This window comes from Camelus dromedarius, chromosome 23 (genome assembly GCF_036321535.1).
Source record: "Camelus dromedarius isolate mCamDro1 chromosome 23, mCamDro1.pat, whole genome shotgun sequence".
Lineage (NCBI taxonomy): Eukaryota > Metazoa > Chordata > Mammalia > Artiodactyla > Camelidae > Camelus > Camelus dromedarius.
In genome coordinates, this window is record NC_087458.1 from 15,866,587 (window position 1) to 15,891,981 (window position 25,395).

A 25,395-nucleotide genomic window follows, 5' to 3' on the forward strand; every position below is an offset into this window, starting at 1 on the left:
TATAAAATGGTTACAAGTAGTGATTTTTGATTCCGTCATTTTACATTTAATTGTCATTATTCTGTAAGAGCATTTTCTTTGTATTTACTACCTTTTTGAAAAAGTTACTATGAGATTATAGGTTTTTATTTTTATTCAGTATATTATAATCTATCACTAATACTCTTTTGGATGCTCGAATTGCCCATTTGGATGCTCATTTCCTCAGTGAGACATTTAAAGTCAACTAAAGCAACTTTGTGTTTATGTTTTGACATATTCCTTTCTTTTTTCTTTTTTTTTTTTTTAGCACATTTAAAAAAAGCACACCAGATATCTCCATTGCATTAAATTCCCATTGTATATACATTGTGGGGGTGTACCATCATTTATTCAACCAGTCTCTTGTGTTTTGCTATTATAAATAACTTGGTAAATAACTGTGCCCCCCCTTTTTTATTTGGTATTGTTGGAGGGTAAATTCCTTCAGGGTAAATTCCTAGAAATAGATTTGTCTGGTCAAAAGGTTAACCCATATGTGGTTTTGTGAGGTATTACTAAATTCCTCTCCATTGGGTCTTGCACCATTTAACACTCCCACCAGAATTGTTTAAAGAGCCCATTTCTCCATGGGCTCACTTGTATTTATCAAGGTTTTGAGGTTCTTTTTGCCAATCTGAAAAGTGAGAATTAGTAGTACCTCAATATAGTTTCAATTTACATTTCCTTTATGAATAAAGTTGGATGCTTTTTCACATTTTTAAGGGCCATTTGTATATCTGTGGACTATCTTTTCAAATCTTTTGCCCATTTAAAAAAAATCAGGTTGTTTCTTTCCCCTCTCAATTTTTAAGCACTATTGGGGGATTTGGTCCTTAACTGCAATATATGTTACAAATATTAAAATGTTTATTTTAAACTTTATTTCTATCACAGGAATTCTGGTTTTTTAAATTATTAAGTAATTAGATGTAAAGACTTCTGGTGTATCTGTTGCTGGATAGATGTAACTGGTGTCCAGATTCTTGTCCCATCCCAGAAAGAATTCAGAGACAAGACACAGAGGTTAAGAAAGTAAAATGAGGATTTATTAAGAGATAGTACACTGTCAAGGGGAGAGCAAGCAGGCTCAGGTGAGCAGCTGCCCTGAGTATTTTTTGGCAAGTTGATTACATAGAGTGTAAAAATGAATGGGTGGAATATTCATTGGGGAGGGAAGAGTTTGGGGTTGTATTCCCTGATATTTATCCCAACTCCACCTTCCCAAAGGGAGGAGCGATTTTTGTGCTTATTTAGTCTGGATTGGAAGTGTCCTGGCATCGGTGCATGTTGGTTACTTCTCATCGGCCAGGCTAATTTTACTGTAATGAGGGCATAATGAGCAAAAGGTTACATCGGACACTAGAGATTCCTGCCTTTTCCCACCTTTCTTTGTTGGCCTCTAGGCTACTCATCACCCCAAAAGGCATGACCACTTACCAGCCCAGAGGTTCCAGCTTTTCTTTCTCTGCCCAGGGACCTCTGGTGCTTACATGATGTATGGTTTCCTGCATTTGGCCTGAGCCCCTCCTTTCCTCCCAGTTCCTGCCATTTGGTCTACATCCCTCTTCCTCTGCTTATATCTAGCTATCTGCCTGCTATAACATATCCTCATCTGTACCATTTTATTACTTTATTAATTAATTTAAAATTTTAATTATATTTAATTTATAACTTTAATTTATTATATAAATATGATTCATTTAATTTCAGTTTATTTTTATTTCTTCACCTTGAAAAGAAATAATAATAATCTAGTAAACAGTTTCAAAATTCAGTCAAGATAGTTTTTTCACATTTACTGAGAGTTTATGAGGCAGATACACCAAATAGGTGGAAATATGCATATTTAATTGTCAAGGCACTATTCTTATTGATGAAACTTAATCGTCTTCACATCTCAGAGGGGAAAAAAGAAAATATGTGAAATTCTGATTTCATTTTTTCTAATTGTAATACTTTGAAATCAAATGAGTTTTTATTGAGATGAGAATATTAATGATAATTTATTCCTGGCTTTGATTGTATTAAATATGAATATTTCTTTCAGTCAAATAATAAATTACTAAGAACTGCTTTTTCTGTGTGTTTCAGGTTTTGACAACAATTCGTTCAGGGCACCGAGCAAATATATTTAGTGCAAAGTTCTTACCGTGCACAAATGATAAGCAGATTGTATCTTGCTCTGGAGATGGGGTAATATTTTATACCAATGTTGAACAAGATGCAGAAACCAACAGACAGTGCCAATTTACGTGCCATTATGGAACTACCTATGAGGTACAGTATTACTGTGATTTTATATATATGGCATATATGTAAGTGTGTATGTTGTGTGTAAGTGTGTATGTATGTATAAGTAGATGTGTGTATGTACATATGCGTAGATTTGTGTGTGTGTACACATTCATGCATATATAGGTAGAGAAATTACCGACAGACTGTCTAGATTTCAGTAAAGTATTTGAGAAAATGTATAGGCTTGTGAATGAAGTTAAGAAATAAGATGTCAGTAATAGTAATAGGGTTTGTAATTCCTTGAGCAGCTGTACTCTAAGCAAATGGGTATCAGCTTTTAAAGATGCTTCTGTTCTTGTGCTACAGGGCTGTGTATTAGGCTTTAACCTCATGCGTGTTTTCTCAGTGTCTTGCATACAGTCATCGACAGTATGCTTATCAAATGTTCACATGTTAGCAGGAACCCTAGTACACTAGACAAAAGAATCCAGTTCCTAAAGGATTTTAATATTAATACGCTCAAGCCCTGAGCTAAATTATTAAATGAAGTGAAATGAATTTAACACTCAATTATACTGCTTTACTTGATTCAGAAAAATTGCTTACTTTTCAGAATGCTCTTTTAGGGTCTTTTCACTTTATTTCTTTGTATCAGATTATTCATTGGTTTCCCATTATTTGTATTAATATGGTATATCTTTTTCCATTAATTGAATTTCAGTCCTTCTGTATCCTCATGCTATGGTGTGTACTTATAAAAATAGTGTTCTTTAGCTGGATTTTTTTTTTCTTACCCATTTCTTTCAATGTTGGCTTTTAACTGGATATTTGAGTCAATTTATGTTTATTGCGAGTGCTGACATATTTGGCTCTATCTATATATTCTCCCACTTTTTTTTTCAATGGAGCTACTGGGGATTGAACCCAGGACTTCTTGCATGCTAAGCATGTGCTCTAACCACCGAGCTATTTCCCTTTCCCCTATATATGTCTTATTACAAGTTTTCTATTTAAAAATTTTTTCCTCTGTTAATTTTCCCTCTTCTTTTTGCCTTCCTTTTGAATTACTTGAAGGTTTTGCTTTTGGCCCATTTTGTTTCTGCTACTTGCAAGGAAGATAGACGTTCATGTTTTATAAGAATGTCTAAAGTCTAGTCAGTAAATACCTTGCCCTTCTCCTGAGTGTGTACCTTAGCACATTATAATCTCTTTATCCCTTGTCTAATTTTATATGCTTATATAGTTATATCCTGTTTTTCCCCTCATGAATTAAAATATTATAATTGTTTTATTAGTTAGTGTTTGTTCAGATTTACTACATGTTTACCAGTACCTTTGGCTCTTCCGTCACAGATTTTCCATGTGGGATCATTTTGTACCTAAAGTACATTCTTCACCAGTTCCTTTAAGTGAGAGTTTGTTGATGTAAAACAATTTTAGTTCCCTATTTTGGTTTTCTTTCATTCCTTTCTTCCTTTTTCATCCTGTTCCAGAAAGTCTTTTTTATGTTAGTTTTTCAAAAGTAATTTTACTAGATATAGACCTCTAGACTGATAGTTATTTTATTTCAGATGATATCTCACTGTATTCTGACCTTACTTTTGAAGTTGAGAATCATCAGTCTAATTGTGATTCCTTTGCAGTTAAATTGTCTGTCTTCTTTGACTATTTTTAATTGTTTTTCTTTGCTTTTTTTCCCTTCAATAATATCACAACAGTGTATCTAGGTGTGGATTTCCTTTTTATTTTTCATACTTGTAATTTATTGATGTTCTTGGTATCATAGTAAACCTGCTTTCACAGAATAAGTTTGGAAGTGTTCCCTCTTTTTCAGTTTTTTGGAAGAATTTGAGGAGGGGTGTACAATTTTAAATGTAGGTAAAGTTCCCCAATGAAGCAGTCTGGTTCTGGGCTTTTCTTTCTTGGAATATTTTTGATTACTGATTCAATCTCCTTACTCTAGTATAGGTTTGTTCAAATTATTTATTCATTTATTTATTATTTCATCTTGATAAATTGTATGTTTCTATAAATTGATTCATTTCTTCTAGGTTATTCCATATGTTGTTGAATTTAGAGTAGTCTCTTCAAGACTTTATTTCTGTGGTCTACCTTGTAATGTCTCCTCTTTTATTTCTGATTTTTGTTGAGTCATTTTTCTTTTTGTCTGTTAGTCAAGGTAAGGGTTTGTTGATTTTGATGCCCTGTTTATGAAACAGATTAGTTTTATTAATATTTTTTCCTTCTCCATATCCTTTATTTCTGCTCTCGTATTTATTATTTCTTTCCTCCGTTAACTTTGGCTTTAGTTTTTTTTTTTTTAAGTTCTTTGAGGTATGAAGTTAGGTTGTTGATCTGAAATTTTTCTTCTTTTCCAGTGTAGGTATTTACCACTATCAACTTCCCACTTAGTACTGTACCATTTACATTTAAGGTAGTTACTGATAGGAAATTACTCACTCATACTATTTAATTAATTTTTTTCTGTGTGTCCTGCGATTATTTGGTCACTCTTTTCCTTTCGTGTTGTTTTCGTGTTTTGTTGATTTTTTTTTTTTTATAGTGACATGCTTTGATTCCTTTCTCATTTTCTTTTGTAATTTTTTATAGGGTTGTTTTTTTTTTTTTTCACTATGGTTACCATGAGAATTACATAAAACATAGTTGTAACAATCTATCTTGAACCGATGACTTAAATCACATACCAAAACTTTATTCCTTTATATCCATTCCCCACTTTGTTACCAGTGTCAGAGATAACATCTTTCTATATTTTGTATTCATTAACATATGTATTAGAATAATTTTTAATGCTTTTATTTTTAAAATTCTAATACTCAAAAGTGATTTATGCACTACCATTACAGTGTTATAGATTTCTGTATTTGTCTATATATTTACCTTTACCACAAGCTTTTTATTTTCATATGCTTGTGTGTTGCTGTCTAGTGTCTTTCGTTTCAACTTAAAGGACTTCAGCAGATCTTGCGAGACAGATCTTGTGGTGATAAATTTCCTCAGCTTTTGTTTTTCTAGAAAAGCTTTTATTTCTTCTTCATTTTTAAAGGGCAGTTTTGGTGAATATAATACTTTTGGTTTGCAGGTTTTTTCTTTCAGCACTTTGAATATATTACCCCACTCCCCTCTGGCCCTGTAATTTTTCTGTTGAGAAGTCCAGTGATCTAATGGGAGCTTCTTTGTATGTAATGACTCACATTTCTCTTGCTGCTTTCAGCATTCACTGTATGTTTGACTTTTGGTTTTTTGGGGGGTGGCTAATTAGTATTTATTTATTTATTTAATGGAAATACTGGGGACTGAACCCAGGACCTTGTGAATGCTAAGCATGCACTCTAAACACTGAGCTGTACCCTCCCTCCACCCACTCTGTCTTCAGCTTTTGACAAGTTGTTTATAGTATGTCTTTGATTTGGGCCTCTTTGGGTTCATCCTAGTTTGAGTCCTCTGAGCTTCTTGAATTTGGATGTTCATTTTCTTCCTCAGGTTTGGGAGATTTTCAGCCATTATTTTTTCAAATGGGCTGTCTACCCACTCTCTGCCTCTCTCTTCTTCTGGAACTCCCATAATGGGAATATTGTTCATCTTGTTAGTATCCTGTAAATCTTCTTCAGAAATAAGAAAGATATTTCTGTGGGTATAGAATTCCAGTTTGACAGTTTTTTTTTTCCACTTTAAAGATGTTACTCCATTGGTTTCTGGCAAGAAATCTTCTGTTCTCATTTTTAATCACTGGTTTTATGTAATTTGTTTTTCTTATTGCTTTAGTATATACTTTTAAGAATATATCACAATTCCTATTCTTATTCTCATTGGTTACTTAGGTTGTTTCAGGTCTTTAGGCTAATATGGATCATGCTGCTATGAACATTCTAGTACACATCTTTAGGTGCCTTTATGCAGGCATTTATCTGTAGTGGAATTGCTGGGTCATGGAAGAAGCATATGATCAGATTCAGTAGATAACTGACACATGGTTTTTCAAAGTGATTATACTGTTTTACACTCTTATCAGCAATTTGTGAGAGCTCCAGTTGCTCCATATTCTCATCGACTTTTAATATTATTAAGTCTCTTTCACTTTGGTCATTGTGGTGATGTATAGTAATGTTTACTTAGGATTATAATTTGTATTTCATTAATGACTAATGAATCTGAGCACCTTTTCATGTATACAAAGTTTTAAAACATAGGACTGTATCTTCCATTGTTTATGCATACATAAAAACCTAAATGGGAATGCTAAATACCCGATTTTGGTAGTTTCTATTTCTAGGGACACAGGAGCTGGGTAGTTTGCTGGGCAGGGAGTTTCACTGAGGGCCTTAACTTACAGTATTATTGCTAAACCAGAAGTGAATACAGGAATATCTAAAAATGTTTCAGTTTAAGTGCTTAAATCAATTCAGCATCACATACTTTTCATAAACATTATCAGAGAAGAAAATTTTATAATATGTTTCTAATACAAGTGTAAATTCACATCCAGAAAACATAAAAATTTGGCTTTGAATAATTTGAACAAGTTTCCTGTGGTATAATTTTTCTTGTTAGGTTGTTAGGAGTTTTTAATTTTAAAGAACTTTCTATCTGAAGGTACATTAATTTCAAACTCCAAAGTAGTGAGTCATATTAATTTAGCAGTTACTTCTTGCTTATTTCTATATGTATTGTACTGTTTTGCATCATAGTTGGTTGGGTAAGTCATAAATAATTAAAATAAATGGTTCTCAGTTGCTTTTGCCCTAATCATTTTATGATATAACAGCAATGTTTTTCAAAGCCATCTGTTTAAATGTTCAATAACATTTCCTATACTTTTGTTTTCATCTTCAGATTATGACTGTACCTAATGACCCGTATACTTTTCTCTCTTGTGGTGAAGATGGAACTGTTAGGTGGTTTGATACACGCATCAAAACTAGCTGCACAAAAGAAGATTGCAAAGATGTAAGATTCAAGTTTTTTGTACAAATGACAAATTAAGATTGTAATTAAAATTGGTTAGTAAATTATCTCTGGGTTATAAAATTATGGGTAAATTTAAAATTTTTGTTTGGTAAAATCTTTAGTTAAGCATTTATTTTATAATAAAAAATTAAAATTAAAATATTAATAGTGAAATTAGGGAGCTTATGTTTAAATTTTACATTTCAAATATATTTATGAAAATTTATATAATTGTTTGGTATATACCGTAGCATTATAAAAATTTCAAGTATTTATCAAAGTATTCCATTTGCTTACAGAGACAATTTTGGCTTACCAATAACAGTGATAAAAGCATATAGTAATTTAGTGTCTTCTTTTTATTTTTACCCTGCCCTTTAAACCAAGAATTATATGTTATCTTTTCTTTTAAATTATTAGATACCATTCTGTCAACATGTTCATTCTGACTTAGCTCACTTCTCCAAATATAGAGATTGACTATCAATTTTGTATTTTTTAAATACTATTTTAAACTTGGAAAAGACCTGAGAAATCTGTCAGTGTAATGGCCCCAGGCAACTAACCCCAAATCTTATTTAGAGATGGTAGCTTTTGTCTTGAATCATTTTGGAGTAGTCAGTGAAATAAGAAAATATTGTTAAATACATTTTTACTGAGAGTTACCAAAAAGAAAAAGAATTGCAAATAATCAAGTAAAGTGTTTAGTAATTAAACCAATTACTATTGTTAACATGCTTTAGGTGGAGAAAAGATTATTTTATACACTGAAACAGAAAAGAAAAAAGAATACAAATTAAAAATATTTTAAAATCAGTTTATATGTATATATACACACACCCACACACACACACACTACACACACATATATAACTAGGAAAGCATTGAACTAAAGGCAGAAATAAGTTTAAAATATCAGATTGTATATTAGGGGCATTTGGTATACCTGTTTCTTGGTGAATAATAGGTACTAACGTTTGTTAGGTCACATTTTTTAAAGCTGTATTTTAGTGTACAGTGTAGACGGATTTAATTGTGCTTTTATAACCAAAAATGCCATAAAAATATGGAATAAAACCAAGCTAAAAAAATGAAATACTGTTAAATTTTTCCGTAATAAAACTTTTGATTTCTTTTATGTACAAATAGAGGCAGAGTATTAAGAAAAACTGGTAACTAGAGTAATTCTTAAATACTAAAATCTTAGAATTATGAAAGGCATTTGATGAATACATTGAATATAATAGGAGAAGTGTTCTGAGGCCAAAAATTAAATAAATAAAATTTAATGTAAATGTAATTTGAATACTGAGCTATACTGAAAACAGTAAAAACTGGTATCCTTTTATCTTTTGTAGGATATTTTAATTAACTGCCGACGTGCCGCTACATCTGTAGCCATTTGTCCACCAATACCATATTATCTTGCCGTTGGTTGTTCTGATAGCTCAGTACGAATATATGATCGGCGAATGCTGGGCACAAGAGCTACAGGTAAAAAGACATGTACTAGAGAAAACATGACATTCTGTCAGTTCATAGAATAAACATGACATTGCAGTTTTAAAATTTCATTAGTTTGTCATAAAATTTAATAAACAGAATATATTTGAGTACTATGGATTATTATAAAAAATAGCATTTCACCAAGTTTTTGTGACACTATCATGGTGATATTTTTGTAGTTTATCACTTTAAAAAGTTGTAACACTTGATGTATTAGTTTCCTGGGGCTGTCATAACAATTACCACAAATTGGGTGGCCTGAAATAACTGAAACTTATTCTCTCGTGTTTCTGGAGGCTAAGTGTCTGAAATCAAGGTGTTGCAAAGTTGTTTTCTGTGGAGGCTGTCAGGGAGTACGTGTTGCTTGCTTCTCTCCTAGGTTCTGGTGGTTGCTGACAATCTTTACCATCCCTTGGCTTTTAAATGTATCACTCCAATCTCTGCTTCTGTGTTTACATGCCATTCTCTCCTGTGTGCCTGTGTCCGCATTTCCCCCTTCTTATAAGGACACTGGTCATACTGGATTTAAGGCCCACCCTGATCCAGTATGACCTCATTTTGATAATTACATCTGCAAAGACCCTATTACCAGTGAAGATCACGTTCTGTGGTTCTTGGTGGACATGAATTTTCAGGGGACACTCTTCAACCCACATTTGGCTTTCCTAATTTCTCTTTGCCATCTTTTCAATCAAGAAGATAATAGTAAATATGGAGGAGAGAAAAGTTAGGGAAGAACAGTGACTTGTGTGTGTATTCATGTATAGAATATTCACATATTTTATGTTGTTGAAAGTAAAAGTGGACTTGCCCAGAGAGTAACAATGCTGATCTCAGTGTCAATTTGTGTCCAGTGAAAATGAACATAGATTACTGAAATGGGAAAACTAGATGGGATCTTTTTTCTTTTTTCAAACTGTGATTGAGGAGTCTTTGTCTATTTGGACATACACATTTAGGAGGAACTGTGGTAATGTAATATGAATACCTCATTGTGCAGAATTACACAGCTTTGTGAGAGTCTTCGAGTTTGGCGTTCCTGGGCCTGCAGGGTGTAAGGTGCCACTTATACGTCTCCCTGTCGTACTGTATTGATGGCCACGAAAATTAGTTAAAGTTGGAGTGGTATCCCCACTCTGTTGTCTGATAAGAGGAAAATCCCACAACAACCAAAAATCTTTTAAAGACATAAAGTAAAAGGAATACCATATTAAAAAGTATACTGTACTGTTTTATCCAGTATACTGCTAAACCTCAGCTTTCCTATTTATATAAAAATTGTATTACCTTAATTTGGGAAATTTTTAAAAGATTATTTAGTGTGACTATAATCAAAATCATTTTAATCAGTTAAATAACTCATGTTCAATAAAACACTTATGTAATCTGGAATTTTTGACAATCATGAATTCTTTTTTGAAGACATGTAATCTTTATACCATATTCTTTTCTGTTTTGTTGAAAAACTTGACTATTGAATAAAGAATCTCTTCCAGGAATAGAATTTGATAACTTGGATTTATATTGTTGCGTTAAATCACATATTTCATAATTCAGATTAAGAGTTTTTAAAGTGTTTTTCTTGGAAAACATGAATTTTAAACAATTCCTATTTTCTTATTCAGGGAATTATGCAGGTCGAGGAACTACTGGAATGGTTGCCCGTTTTATCCCTTCCCATCTTAATAACAAGTCCTGCAGGGTGACATCTCTGTGTTACAGTGAAGATGGTCAAGAGATTCTTGTTAGTTACTCTTCCGATTACATATACCTTTTTGACCCAAAAGATGATACAGCACGAGAACTTAAAACTCCTTCTGCAGAAGAAAGAAGAGAAGAAGTAAGTTTACTCAAAACTATGTTCTTTGTTCATTCCAGAAAACATTAATTCAGTAACTCCTGGTGCCTGAAGGACTTCAAAAAATAGTTAATTTTTGAGGCATTTACAGTCTAGGGAGCAAGGATATGAAACATACACAAAAGAACAGGGGCTAATAAATAATTAAGAATAAGATGCTAGATGAAAAGTATTGTGAAATATTTTTAAAGAAAAAATACTTAATGGCAAAATGTTTCTCCAAGTTTATGGATGCATAGCAGCCAGTAAGAAATAGTAAGAGTTGTAACAGTTGCAGAAAAGGCAATTAAAATAATAAAAAAAGTTATGTATGAACTTCTAGGAGAATAAATGTTTATGTTCGTGCAACAATGGGAGCTTTACCTGTTACCTATTACTTACTATTCATATGTGGACAGCAGTTCTTCCTCTCTTCTGCCTCTTTCACAGTTACGAACTAGTGACATGTAATATTATCCCTAGGTACATTTTATAAAATAACATATGAGTGAGTGAGAAAAAGATAAGTCAAAGTGTGCATATGTGTGTGTGTGTACACATACACACACACACACATACACACAGAATTGGGAGAGGAGAGGATTGCTGTGCACATATGAATAGTAGATGGTAATAAGTGAAACTCCTATTGGTGCATGAACATAAACATTTAATCTCCTGGAAATTTACACATCACATTATATATATATTTTTTATATATATATACACATCATCTAATATATACACATATACATATATACGTACATATATATACATATATATATTTATACATCACATTATAAATATATTGTATATTGAAAACTATGTGAAAGAATTAATTCCCTAAAATAACTTTATAATAGTGAACCTGGTTTCTGCTTTTCATTTTCTTATTTATGAAAAGCAAAAACCAGAAATAATATGTACTTGACAGTGTACAGCAGTAGAAAAATGTTTGCTTTCACCTGTTAAGCTTCTTTCCCCAACATGTTTCTCACTTTGGCTTTTTCATTTTATAATGCCCTATGTTCAATCACTCTATTCTTTTGATTATAAATGTCTTTTGAAATTAACCATGACTTTTTATTAACTATCAGTGACTTTTTGGTATTGGCCCAACTCCTATTAATGAATACTTTTTAAAAGTGCTAAAGAAAACAGCTTTTGTAATTCCTGTGAGGGGCAAGATTAAATCCAGTTATTTTACTTGCAGGTTGAGAGGACTATAAAATTAGAACAAAATCAAGATTACTTTATAAATGTATATAGGGATTTTAAATGTGGCACTGTGTTCAAGTGAATTAGGAAACTGATGAAGAAGAGTTTGTGATGGCTAATGAACACTATTTTTGAGTTAATTGGTCTGATTGAAAATATGAAATCTGCACTGTCATTTTGTTGTTGCTATGTAACTTCCTCCTGATAATGTGCTTCAGTAAAGTTACGGTCAAACTTTGTGACTGTTACATAATGAAAGAGTTGGAAATGCAGAAACATTTTAAGTGGGCCAACTATCTTTTATACCATAGAACACTTAGCCAAAAGATGTTTATGTAATCAGAGTGAATGAGGCTGAGTCATGAACAGTTGGTTTTTTCCTGAACATGTTTTTCTCAGTATTCTTTGTTGAATTAACTAAGTTAAGAAGAGTAATTCTGAAAATGGATTGAAATTACAAAAATAAATTCTGTGTTTTGTAAGAAACCCAACAACTCATAGGTCTATACATCTGAAGAAATTAATAATCTTTCTTCTTAATCCCACTATCTTTTCATTCAGTATTTTATGCTAAATCCTTGACAGTAATGTTCAGACAAACTCATCTCAACTCACCACATACTTGTCGGGTGCCTGCTGTGCACTATACTATATGTTATACTAAACTTTAGAAATTCAAGGATGACTGTGACGAAGACATGACCTCTCACGAGTTTACAGTTTAGTGAAAGTAGAGATATAAATAAATATGTGAAACTTAAAATCATAGAATTGTGTGTAAGAATTATCTTCTATATAAGTAGATCAAAGGAAGGAATAATTGTTTTTTATTGGGAACGTAAGAAACGCTTGAGCAGCATTTTAAACTATGAATAGAAGTTGAATATTTGCTTTTTTCTTCTGTTTTCATAATATATTTATATTTTCTTAATTTGTAGGGGGCCTTTTTTTATTTCCTATATCCTCTAACAATTTCTTTTTTACTTTATCCTTTATTTAGGATATTCTTTTGTCTTTTTCAATTTTTCCACTTCTCATTTGCCTTTATTTTTATATTCCTTTTTTCTTTTTATTGTCTTTTCTTTTCCTTTTTCTCTCATATCTTTCTGACATTTTTCACACCTACCCACCCCATTATTGGACTTCTTTGTTGAATCCAATCTTTAATTTTCTCCTGGTCCCCATAATTTGCCCCTGAAGGTTATACAGGTATCCCCTGCTTTTTGAAAGTTTGCTTCTGTACTACTTTGCTTTTACTAAAGACTTATATTAATACCCACTTTTGCTAACTGAAAGAACTCCAAAGAGGATTTTCGCTTTTACAGAAAAAAAATGTTAAAAGCGAAAATAGCATTCAGCGTTTGTTTTGTAGCGCGCACCCTGAGCAGCAAGTGGCACCGCCAAGCTCCTTTCCTGGGAACTACACTCTGCATCTCAGCATCCAGGCATCATAGCTTTGAATTGTGTCTGTGAGCATCTTTGCTTTATCTTGATTTGTTTGTGCATCTATTAGCAAGATGTGGCCTAAGGTAATTGCTTCTTTGCTTTACTCCATTTCAGCTTATGAAAGATTCCATAGGAATGCTCTGCTCTCAGATCGCAGGGGAAACCTGTATCCAAAATCTCTAGTGCTTCTTCCTACCCTGCCGCTACTACCCTGATCCAAGGCAGCAGCATCTCTCTTCCTAGATTATTAACAGTAGCTTTCTAACCAGTCCCCCTGCTTTCACATCCGCCCCCTCCAGTCCTTTAGCTACACAGTAGCCAAAGTCATCCTTTAAAACATGAGTCATATCATGCCATTGCTCTGATCCACACTCCAAGTGGCTCCCCACCTCACTCAGAACAAAACTGAGGTCCTCACAGTGACTTCAGGATCTTTGTTCATCTGGTTCTTACTACTTCTACTGCTCTTTCCTTTGTTTGTTCTGCTCTAGCCACCACATCTACTTACTTACTTACTCAGCAGGCTGAGCATGCTTCTACCTTATGGCTTGGCATTTACTCGGCCTGAAGTGGCCTCCCCCCACATCTAGATTTCTTTCCCTTCGTCTCTTATAGGGCTTTGCCCATGTCACCGTCTCTGTGAGGCCTTACCTCACCACCTAATTTAAAATTGTAACCCTTTATTCTCTGGTACTACCTATCTCCCTTTTCTACTTTATTTTTTCTGTAACACTTACCATTTTCTTTGTATATTTTACTTTTTTACTTACTGTATTCTGTAAACGTTGTGACACCGGGATTTTTGTATGTTTTGTCCATTGATCTTTTCCCAGTACCTAGGGTAGTGCCTGACACAGGTGCTAAAAAAAATGTTTATTGACTGACTGAGTGAATACTGTACCGTTTTCAAGATTCTGGACTAATTATTTTGCAGATCTCAGAAAGTCAAACTTGGGGCGGTTTTAACTTGAAGATCTTGTTCCAAAAGTAGTTGCTGAAGTTATAACATAAGTTCTTATTTGTATAATATAAAAATTTCTCTCTCGTAATCCTGGAACATGGGCTCTAGTTTGTTATTCTAAATAAAGTTTATATATAGAGTGCAGCCCTCTCTTTTTGGAAATGACTGTTTGTCCGAGATTGTGAACAGCTGCCACATTAGGCATCCTCTAATCTTGTGATTATTCCCTGTCACACTTGTGACCTCTGTAGATTTTGTTACTCTCAGTTGCTCTTAACCGTACTTACACATAATATATAACTTGTGTGGTTTTTTTTTTTCCCCTGTTTCCTTTGCTGAGGATGTAGAAGTTTTTTCCCCATTCTCCCTGTTGCTTGGTATGATTTCCAGGAGAAAATAGAAAATTTGCAGCGAAGCTGTCACCAAGTTTCTAACAAAACCTGCTTAATTGTGAGGAGGAAAGAAAAAAAAAAATCAATGAATGTCATGTTAAAAAAATAAAAGGGAGTGACCCACTTGAATGAGAGAAAATGTTTGCAAATCTTATATCTGATTTATGATTTAGAATCTAGTATCCAGAATATATGAAGAACAGTTCCAGTTCAACAATAAAAAGACAAATATACTAATTTAAAAGTTGGTGAAGGATTTGAATAGACATTTCTCCAAAGAAGAAATGGCCAGTAAGCACATAAAGAGATGCTCAGCATCACCAGTCATCAGGGAAATGCTGATCAGAACCATAGTGAGGTACCACTTCACACTTACTAGGCTAAAATAAAAAAGTCAAGACAAGTGTTGATGAAAATGTGGTGAAATTGGAGCCCTCATACATTGGTTGGCATAAAATGGTGTGAATGCTTTGAAAAATAGTTTGGCAGTTCCTCAAAAGTGAAACACAGAGTTATCATATGATTCAGCAATTCCACTCGTAGATATATACCCAAGAAAACTGAAAACATATGCCCTTATTAAAAATGTGCACATATGTTCACAGCAGTGTTAGCCACAATAGCAAAAACTGAGAACACTTCAGTGTTCATTAACTGGTGAGTGAATAAACAAAATGTTTATATCCAAAAAATGAAGTATTATTGAGCCATAAAGGAAATGAAATACTGATATATACTGCAGTGTGGATGAACCTTGAAAATATTATGCTAAGTGAAAGCAGCCAGACAAAAAGGCCACATACTGTACATTATTGTGTTTGTATGAGGTGTCCAGAATAAACATATCCATAGAGACAGAAAATAGATGAGTGGTTGTCGGGAGGGGAGTAGAGGGGGAAGTGGGGTGGAAGTGGGGAGTGACTGCTGATAGGTGGAGGGTTTCTCTATAAGGTAATGAAAATGTTCTGGATTGGTGTGATACCAGCAGTTGCCCAGCTTTGTGAATATACACACTGATTTGTATACTTTAAAAGGATAAATGTTAGGTGAATTATATCTCAATAAAAAGATGTTAAAAATTTAAAAGTTAAAGGGAATGACTGAGTCAGATGCCACAGACTTGAAATAAAATAAGCTCTGAAAGGTGCCATTTGAGTCGGACATTGTTGATCATTTTATCATTGATCAGTGAACTTAGCAAGTGATCATTCATTGGTGACAGTGGTGAGAATGAGTTCAGTGGGAAACATAAGATTGATGTCAGTGAACTGAGGGAGGAGTGGTACATAAAGATAGAAAGAATGCAGACTTTTTAAAAGAAACTTGACAGTAAAGCTTCAGAAGGCATGAGAAAAGAGTGTAATTAGAAGTATGAAGCTGAGGTGTTTTGTTTATTAAAAATGATAGGATATTCAGAATTTATGAGGAAAAACCGGGAGAGAAGACATGAATGTAGGTATGGGAAAGAGAGAGTAATTGTTGAAGCAACATGCTTGAGGAGTTGAGAGAATGAAATAAAGAGCACAGATGGAGGTTAGGCTTAAAATAAATGATACGTCCTCTTGAGAAAGGTTGGAAGAAATTAAGAAGTTATAGATTAGATATAGGTAAGTTTGTAGAATGCCGCTGAATAAATTGATGTCATTTCTGTAGAACCAACTTTATTTTCTCTGAGGTAAGAGGAAAAGTTACCAGCTGAGAATAAGGGCAATAGAGTAGAGTAGAGACACTGAGGTGAGTAATGTGGGGTTGGAATAGATGTTGGGGGAGAACTGGAGAGTAAATTGTCAATAGTCATAAAATAATGATAACTCCTATTGCTAGTTAAGTATGTCGGTACTTTACCTAGACTGTATTATCATCATAATAGAAAATCCAGGCTCAATGTGGTTAGATAACTTTCCTCTTGTCAATTGGAAAGTGATACAGGTGGGATTAGAAGTCACATATACAGGATTTCAAAGCTGCATTCAGGCCCTTCAGATGGAAGGTAAGAAGTATAGGCTGCCAGTATCAATGGATGTTTATGGCTGTCTTTCACGTTGTGATTTCGCATCTCAATAAGGAAAGTGAGAAGATGGAAAGAATCTGTTGGGCTTACAGTGTGCTTTAAGAATTGAGCAAGTGCGTTCTCTCCTCATCTGTTAGTTACGACAGCCTCCAGTTAAGCGTTTGAGACTTCGTGGTGACTGGTCAGACACTGGACCCCGAGCAAGGCCTGAGAGTGAACGAGAACGAGATGGTAATTGTCCTTTGGTCAGCTTTTAAAAAATACGATATTTAAAAATTAGTATTTTAACTTGTTTCCTTTTTTTTCACTATTATTAAGTGGTGCTGCAACAAATGTCTTTATACCTATATATCTTAGCATACTGTGCAAGTGTTCCTTAGGATAAATTCCTCTATGTGGAATGTCTGGGTCACTGGATAAATGTCTTTTAATTTTGATAGTTATCTTATTACCCTCCAAAAAAAATGCACTACTTTGCATTCCTACTGAAAGTATAAGAATGTTCATCGCCACATAAAACATTGGGTATTATCAAACTTCTTAATTTTTGCTTTTGTATTTGATTTAAAGAGAAATGAAAACTCTCAGTTTCCAACCTGAGAGTTTTATAAGAGCACATAAATTTTTTTTTTCCCCTGTCAGATGCCTGTGACAAGCATAAGAAACGACTACCTTGGTAGCTTTAAGATGGCACATTTAAAATAGAATTAATCTGTGTGATTTTAATAATTGAGTCTATAGCCAAAATCTTACTCTGATGATTTCTGAAATCTTTTAGGGTCAAAAGAATATTTCCTAATATATTATTCTTGTAATTATTTGACATTATAGTTTAAAATATAAAGCTATATTCTATAAAGGCAATAAAGTGTACAATAAATTCTGTTTTCACAAAAAATTCAAGAGCAAATTATTTCCATTTTAAATTACATGATAGTAGAAGACAGTTGTCACAGTTTCAGTTTGATGTAATAATTTGAAAATGCTCTTAAGAAAAATCTCATATTTAAAGGAAAAAAAGAGGGGAGGGAAGAGATAAAACACTTTCTGATTTCAGTTAATTTCAAATATATGGAATTTGCAGTAAATGATGATGAAAATAAATTCAGTTTAGGGAAATTTAAGTAAGAGGGCAAACTGTCAGGTTAAGGAAATTTAAGTTGGAGGGCAAACTTTTAACCTCTTTAGCTTAGAATTCATGAGCCTTTCCTAGCCATGTACTCTTGGAACTAAAGGTGTGAGTTGGGCTCAGGGTGGGATTGTGGAAGTACCTAAGAATTGGCAAAGATGTAGGAGATGTTCTTGAGGAACTCAAAATACAGATGGAGAGTCATTCATATAAATATAAATTATAAAATGTGATGATAGCTCTAGTAGATATATATATATATATATATATACATACATTCTTATAATTTATTTAGGCAATTTGATTTTTTAAAATTGCTTTCATTTTAAAGGCCGTCAAATCTAGGTTTGTGCATTAATGAAAGATCCTGATTTATTACTAAATTCACCGATAAAACGTGTTTTCATAGGAGAGCAGAGTCCCAATGTGTCATTGATGCAGAGGATGTCTGACATGTTATCAAGGTGGTTTGAAGAAGCAAGCGAAGTTGCACAAAGCAATAGAGGAAGAGGAAGATCTCGACCCAGAGGTAGTCTTTCTTATTAAAGCCATCAGAAAGATGGCAAAAACTCTTTACTGAAGTCAGTTTTATTTATATCAACTAATGTATGCCATGTTTTATATCTTCAGTAATCACGAGGTTCTTACTGTATTGTGTGAAATAGTAGAGGATGAAGGGTATTTGGTGTAATTTGTTCCTTCAGATTCCACTAGACCTTGCCTTCATTTTTTGCTTTTCTCAAAAAAAGCAAGTACTCTGTGAATGGAAATGGATGAAACTCTGTAGATGAGTAAGTTTTGTATAATTGAATAGTTTCTCCTTTTGTTTACTTATATGCAATATTTATTAATTCCTGTTTCTGGTGTTAGCTGGCCTGTTTCCATATTTTGTTTCACTACTTTCCAGTTTTCTGGTCTTTGGCAAGTTACTTATCTTTGTCAAAAATGAGGAGTATAAAAATTAACTCCTAAATGTTTTATATCCTAAAATGAAAAATTCTGTTGAATTTCATCCCATAAATGGTTCTTACTAAGTTCTTACTGTAAACTTAAAAAAAAATTCTTGGACTGTGTATTTGCATAAGAGTTATCAAATTTGTGCTTAAATTTAAACTAAGAAATATTTAAATCAAGATGATTAAAAGAAAAAGTTTTATATTCTGTGATAGTTGCATCTTGCAAGACATGAACTTGGTTAGTTCATTCTGTCTTTGTTTTAATGAAATCTAGATTTGAAGCAAAATCAGGGAAAAATTTTTAATGCTTATTAAATATTCTTAATACCTTTGCCGATAGCATAAGGCCTGGTATCACACGTAGTAGACATTCAAGCCTTTTAAAATCATGACTGTGAAATAAAGCTATTTGCAGCAACATGGATGGACCTAAATGGTCATATTAAGTTAAGTCAGAGAGAAAGACAAATATCATATGATATCACTTATATGTGGAATCTAAAGAAATGATACAAATGAACCTATTTACAAACCAGAAGTAGACTTACAGACATAGAAAAAAAACTATGGTTACCAAAGGAGAAAGGGGTGTGGGGAGGGATAAATTAGGAGTCTGGGATTAACATACGCACATTAGTATATATAAAATAGATAAACAACAAGGACCTACTATACAGCACAAGGAACTATATTCAATAGCTTGTAATAACTTATAATGAAAAAGCATCTGAAAAAGAAAATATATATGTATACATATAGTGGAATCATTTTGTTATACACCTGAAACTAACACAACATTGCAAATTAATTATACTTCAATTAAATAAATAAATACATTTAAAAAATCAAAAAACTAAAAAATAAAATCATGACTGGATCATGTTAGTTTAGTGGTTAAAACATTAATGCTAATGAAATGGGAATCAGGAACTAAATCCTATTCTGGCCTATTTGTAGCTTTACTCTTGTTGTAAAATTTTTGTTAAATATTTTACCAGGGACATTATGTTATAGAATAGAAATATATCAAAATAAGTCTATTATCCTATTATCTAGCTGTTTAATCAGAATCACCGTCTTCCAACTTAAGGGACTAAATATTATTTATAGTCCTCTCACAAGCTGTTACTTAGCTTTATCAAAGTCAAGCTACCACATTGAGCATTTTGCTTGAAAGATTTATTATTTTAATAAGAATGTGCTGTAGATAGATTTTACCCCTATTAATTAGCCTCTTTGGGCAAGTGGACCAAACCACCAGTGGGTGCTTTTGATATCCTGAAATGATTTGTTTCTCTCTGTGTATATATTTGTGTGTGTACATGTGTACACTCAAGTGCACATGTATTTCTTGAACATATCTCTTTAGAGTAGTTGGTTCTGGAAAGCATTTAGTTTTTGAATTTGCATCAACATGTGTTTTTTTGAAGGTGGAACGAGTCAGTCCGATGTTTCAACTCTTCCTACTGTCCCATCAAGCACTGATTTGGAAGTGGGCGAAGCTGCTATGGAAGTAGATACTCCAGCTGAACAGTTTCTTCAACCTTCTACATCCTCTGCGACGTCAGCTCAGGTTCCTTCAGCATCATCTTCTACAGATAGCCCTCATTCCACTTCTTTGCTGTCTTCTCCAGACAGTGAACAAAAGCAGTCTGGTGAGGCATCTGGACACCAAACACATCATCAGTCTGGTGAGGATGTCACTCTTTAAATAGGCTATGGTTCGTCTGATGATTTCTGATAGAAAACTTCTTTATGGGCTATTTTGAAAGATACTAAATCACATCAACTTGTTCTTGCTGGAATAAGTGATCAGAATGATGTGCCATATGTGAATGTGTAACTTAAAAACAATTCAAGTGTGCCTAACTTGCATGAATTTTAACAAATAGCAGAAATTTTCGGTTTACAGAAGACAATTCTTTAAAAACTGTAGGTAGTGTTTTGACATAGTTTAATGCACTTAACAATTATTTTTTTATAGACCATTACAGACCAAAATACCTTTCTTAGACTTACTTGGTTGTGAGTCTGTATTAAAGTGATAGTGAAAATATAGCCCTGATTATGATTAATTCCATTGTATCTGTATTTTTGACTATTTTTCCTCAAATCAAGAAATACTTCTAATACATTCTGTGTGGTGCATTTTATGTGGTCTCTTGTAACAATATATAAAATTTACCAAAAGAATTATTTCTCTTATATTTATATGAAAAAGAATAGTTCTAATAAAACCTTGTCTTTTTGGTATTTGATGTTAGTGAAAAACATTCAACTCCTAAATTCTGTTAAAATACTGTTTTCCTCTCACTATAATAACTCCGTATATTCAAACCCGCCCCCGCCCTCAACTATGGAATGTACTAGAATTACATCAGTAATTTTTGGCGGTTATGTCTGTAGTTTACTTGGCATTTTAACTATATATATGTAATTATAATAACCATTAAGATGTTTATTCATATTTTTCTTTGGGTTTTTCTAAGAAAGTATTTTACTCAATATATAATCAAAAATACTAGCAACTAAAGATACAGCTGGCAGGCCTAAGCTAAAGCCTATAAAAAAATTCCTAACAGCTTAACGGCCGAGCTATCACTTTATTCTGGCTTCTCTGAAATCAGATGCCAGATCACCAAAGATGGGGAGTTTTAAATTAAGCACTCTTTTATCAGAATATCCCATTTTTGATAATTCATTTTCAGTTTCTATGGGAATAGAAGCCAGAGTCAGTTATGTGATTGTTAATACTTGTGTACAGTTTACCTATAATAATAAGCTAAAGATGAACTATAAAATTAGGTTTTCCACACTCTAGTTGACACAGTTAGCATTTCAATGAATGGGAAAAAATATTTTGAGGAGTTTGGGATATAGGGACAGAATTGGTTAAAAGTTTGCTTTTCAAAGCAGGTAAAATTGGTAAAAGAAAAAAAAGAATTTTTAAAGTGGTAACATTCTTGGAAATAGTCTTAAAGATTTTGGTCAATTGTAAGTTTGATCACAACTTAGTAAGAAGATTCCCTAGCTGATATTCACATTCCACTGACTCTTAACTTGTTCCAGTTGTTTCTTAAACACATTTCTGAGTATACTTAGTTTGGAGTTTCATTTTTCCTTTTTGTTATAGATACTGAACACATTTTAATACTACATTTCAAGTTACTAAATCCTTTTTAATATTTGATGTAAGTATTAAACACTATAGTCATGGAATCATTGAAATAGAAAAAAAACTATTTGTGATGATCATGCAATATTGTTTGAACATTACTTGGCACTTTTGCCTATCAATTTTTCAAAGTAAGGAAAGAATTATAAAAAGAATCTTGGTTAAGTAAACTATGGAAAATGGGAATAGTTCTGTGTTAACAAGATAGTATTGCTATTGAGAAAAATGATTTGATGTCAGATGTAACATCTAAAGATTATGTCTGCAATTGTTTTGACAATAGAAACAGGCCTTTTATTATCCCAGAGTTTAGCATTTTAACAGTAAGGACTTAATGCTTTTTTTGTTTAGTTTAGTTTTGGTTTTTCTCCCCAGTCTTTTATTCACTTCTAAGTCCAGATGGGTTTGTGGGTAGTAGGAATTGTCCATGTAGATGGGAGTGTCATCTTAGAGCCATGGTTTCTATTATGGCCTTGCATAGAGAGAGAGAAAATGACAAAGTATGCTTCTTGCCTTGCTGTGGATACCTCTTTATGTAAATGTTTGTGTCTTTCCTTCATTTCCTTTGCATTTCCTCTGTGACTTTTGCTGGGGTGAAAGAGAGGGACAATGTGTGAAGACTTTCCTGGCAAAATTTCATCTCTAATTGAACCTCGTTATTTGCCTTTTCGTAGTCTGCAACTGAGTCACTGAATGATTGTGAAGAAATTAAAGACCACGGATTACATTGGGTGCTTAACATGTTGTCTTAGAGCAATCTTTCAGCGCTGTTGCTCAACTAGACAAAATATCTTTTTCATACCTTCATGTCTCTCAAACTTTTAGCACCACCCTTTACCTTCATCCTGCTCCTAGCCGTTAACCTTCTTTTATTCACAGTGGGGGAAACAAAGCATTTACTTTGCTACTTTTGTCACATTGTGACAGAAGCAGTCACATTTTGGGAAGAAATGTGTCTGCTAAAAAAGGCTAGCCAGTGTAGTTCCCATCTCTTTCCAACTTCTCAAGGACTTTACTCCTTCTGTTGCATCTTTATTACTGCCTTTTCTACTGAATTTTTCCTTTCTACCTCAGACATGCTCTATTATTATCTTCTATCTTAAAAAAATTTTCTCTGAACTGTTCCACATTCCTCTCTGGACTTATGTCTTTGCTCCTTTTATAGTCAGAGTCTTCAAAAGAGTTGCTTACATATAACATCTCCATTTTCTTAACATCTTCCACTTATTTATCAACCAACTCAAATCTGCCTTCCAACTTCCTTTCCACCAGAACTTTTTGTCAAGTTTCCAGTGACTTCCATTTTGCCAGATTTAAAGTATACTTCTCTGTTGGTATCTTATAGATATTTTTAACCTGATTGCATTTAACATAGTCTGTCATTTTTTTCTTGAAATACTTTCCTTTCTTGGCATTCATGACACTGCTTTTGCCTGCTTACTCTCATTACCGACTGTGACTAGTTTTCAGTAGCCATTGTTGATGTTTCTTATCCCATTTACTTCTGAATGTTTTAGTAGAACCCCTTAATCCATGCTCTCTTCTCTACCTCCCTGGTTAATCACATCAATTCCCATATCATTTACTATCTCCTCTAAGTTGGTGATTCCCAAATGTGTGTCAACAATCTGATCTTCGACCCTGAGTTACAGACTCCTGTGTCCAACTGCTTATGACACTTCTTTTTGGTTATTTGTGGATATCTTAAGTTTAAGGTGTCCAAACAAACTTAACCTATCCTCCCACCCTTCCCATCTCACTAATCTCTTTTATCCTAGTCATTTTATATCTCAGTAAATTATAATTACTGCCCGTTTCCTAATTTTAACAACCTGTCAGTTATTGATTCCTTGCTTTTCTTCATGTCCCACGTCCAGTTTATCAGCAAGTCCTGTTGCATCTGTATCTAAATACGTTCTCTTCTTTCCATCTTGCATCATTATTGTCCACTAGTTGATCTCCACTTACTGCTGCTCCCTTACAATTTATTCTCCATGCAGCAGCCAGGATGAGTATTTTAAAATGTGAAATCAGATTATATAACTTTGCTGTCTAAAAACTCCTCAAAGACTTCTAGTTGCGTTTTGAAATATAACTACAAAAGAAAAAACCTCAAACTCCTAACTGTGGACCTGAAAGAACCTACATGGCCTGGCTTTTGCCTACCTCTCTAGCCTCATTTCATACCATTTTCTCAGTTCCTAATGGTCATTATGCTCCAGCTGTACTGGTTTCCTTTCAGTTCCTTGAATGTGCCAGGTTTTCTTCCACCTCTGTCTTTCTAATGCTGAACCTTTGTGCTGTTCTCTGTGCCTGAGAAGCTCCTTCCTCCCCCCCCCCCCCCCCCCCCCCCTCCCCCGGCCCTTTCGTCTCCTTTTTTTGGTTCTCAGCTCAATATGTTACCCAAGGGAGGTCTTTTATAACTACCCTAGCTACATTTATCTTTCCTTCCTACCCTCCCTAAAATTTTATTCTCTTTTTTTTTATAGCCCCGTTTACTTCCTGAAAAGCAGTTATTAAAATGTGTAATTATTTTGTTTATTTTTTATTGATTCACTTATGCCTTATTTTCTGTTACTAGAATGTGCTCTCATACAGACAGAGACATTATCTGTATTGTTCTATGTAAGCCTCTTTTCCCTCCCAACAGAAGTCACTCGTTAAAGATATTGTTAAAATTATTATCTTTAAGCTAGCCATAAGCTATGTAGAGTATATTTAGCTATATTATGGTCTTTATAATTTCAGTCCCACTTCATTTATTCTAGATGTTTCTAGTAGGCTCCCCAAGTTTGATGTTATTTAGGGAAGATGCTCTGAATGGATATCCAGTCATTTATCGGTTTTGGATCCATTGTTTACCCTTGGCTGTCCCAACCACATAAGACTGAATAGATACTTTTTCTTACTTTGTTCTAGAAATATTTTAAGGTAACTTACAGAAACACTTTTAAAAAATCATTCCGATAAATGATGAAATCAGGATAAGCAGAAATATGGGTAGGAAAAAAAATAAAATGGAGTGGCAGTGAGGTGAATATATGAAATGCATACCTGAAGAATACTGTGTCTAGAGGGGGCCACAGAGTTGGCTCTGGGTTTTGTATTTGAATTAGGAAGATAAATATAGTCAAGTGGAATTTGAGGTCAGCTGGTAGATCTTTTTTCAAAATTTTGACTTCTTCACCCTTTGTATTCTTGAATTTTATTCTAATTCGCATAGTCACACCATTTGAAACCATTTCTATATACATAAATCAGAATCTGATTAGACATTTTGATTCTTACATTATACGTGGTCTTTTCTTGACTATTTAACAAAAGACTGTGCTTTTGAAAATATCATTGTGAGGTATCTATTTAAAAACCAGAGAAGAATGACTATGAGCTGAAACTATATAGGTTAAAATGAAATCTTCATAATTTTATTTGTACAAAGCATTTCAAAGTAACTATAAAACATTTTTTCTTTCTCAGTAGTGCCTATCAGACATCACTTTTAGTTGCTTCTCAAACTAAACCTGGAAATGTCTTCATTTC

The 25,395-nt window shown here is 33.4% G+C and overlaps 1 protein-coding gene across 8 annotated transcripts in view; it reads left to right on the forward strand.

The window, feature by feature from the left end:
- Window positions 1–25,395, forward strand: part of DCAF6 (DDB1 and CUL4 associated factor 6) — a 119,221-nt gene that overhangs the window by 36,520 nt on the left and 57,306 nt on the right. For all 8 annotated transcript variants that reach the window (XM_064477959.1, XM_031435829.2, XM_031435828.2 and 5 more), the window contains exons 4-10: window positions 2,113–2,298; window positions 7,111–7,224; window positions 8,583–8,718; window positions 10,356–10,570; window positions 16,733–16,826; window positions 18,134–18,253; window positions 20,111–20,371. In XM_064477959.1, coding sequence (XP_064334029.1) covers window positions 2,113–2,298; window positions 7,111–7,224; window positions 8,583–8,718; window positions 10,356–10,570; window positions 16,733–16,826; window positions 18,134–18,253; window positions 20,111–20,371 — 1,126 coding nt within the window. The remainder of the gene's footprint in view (window positions 1–2,112; window positions 2,299–7,110; window positions 7,225–8,582; window positions 8,719–10,355; window positions 10,571–16,732; window positions 16,827–18,133; window positions 18,254–20,110; window positions 20,372–25,395) is intronic.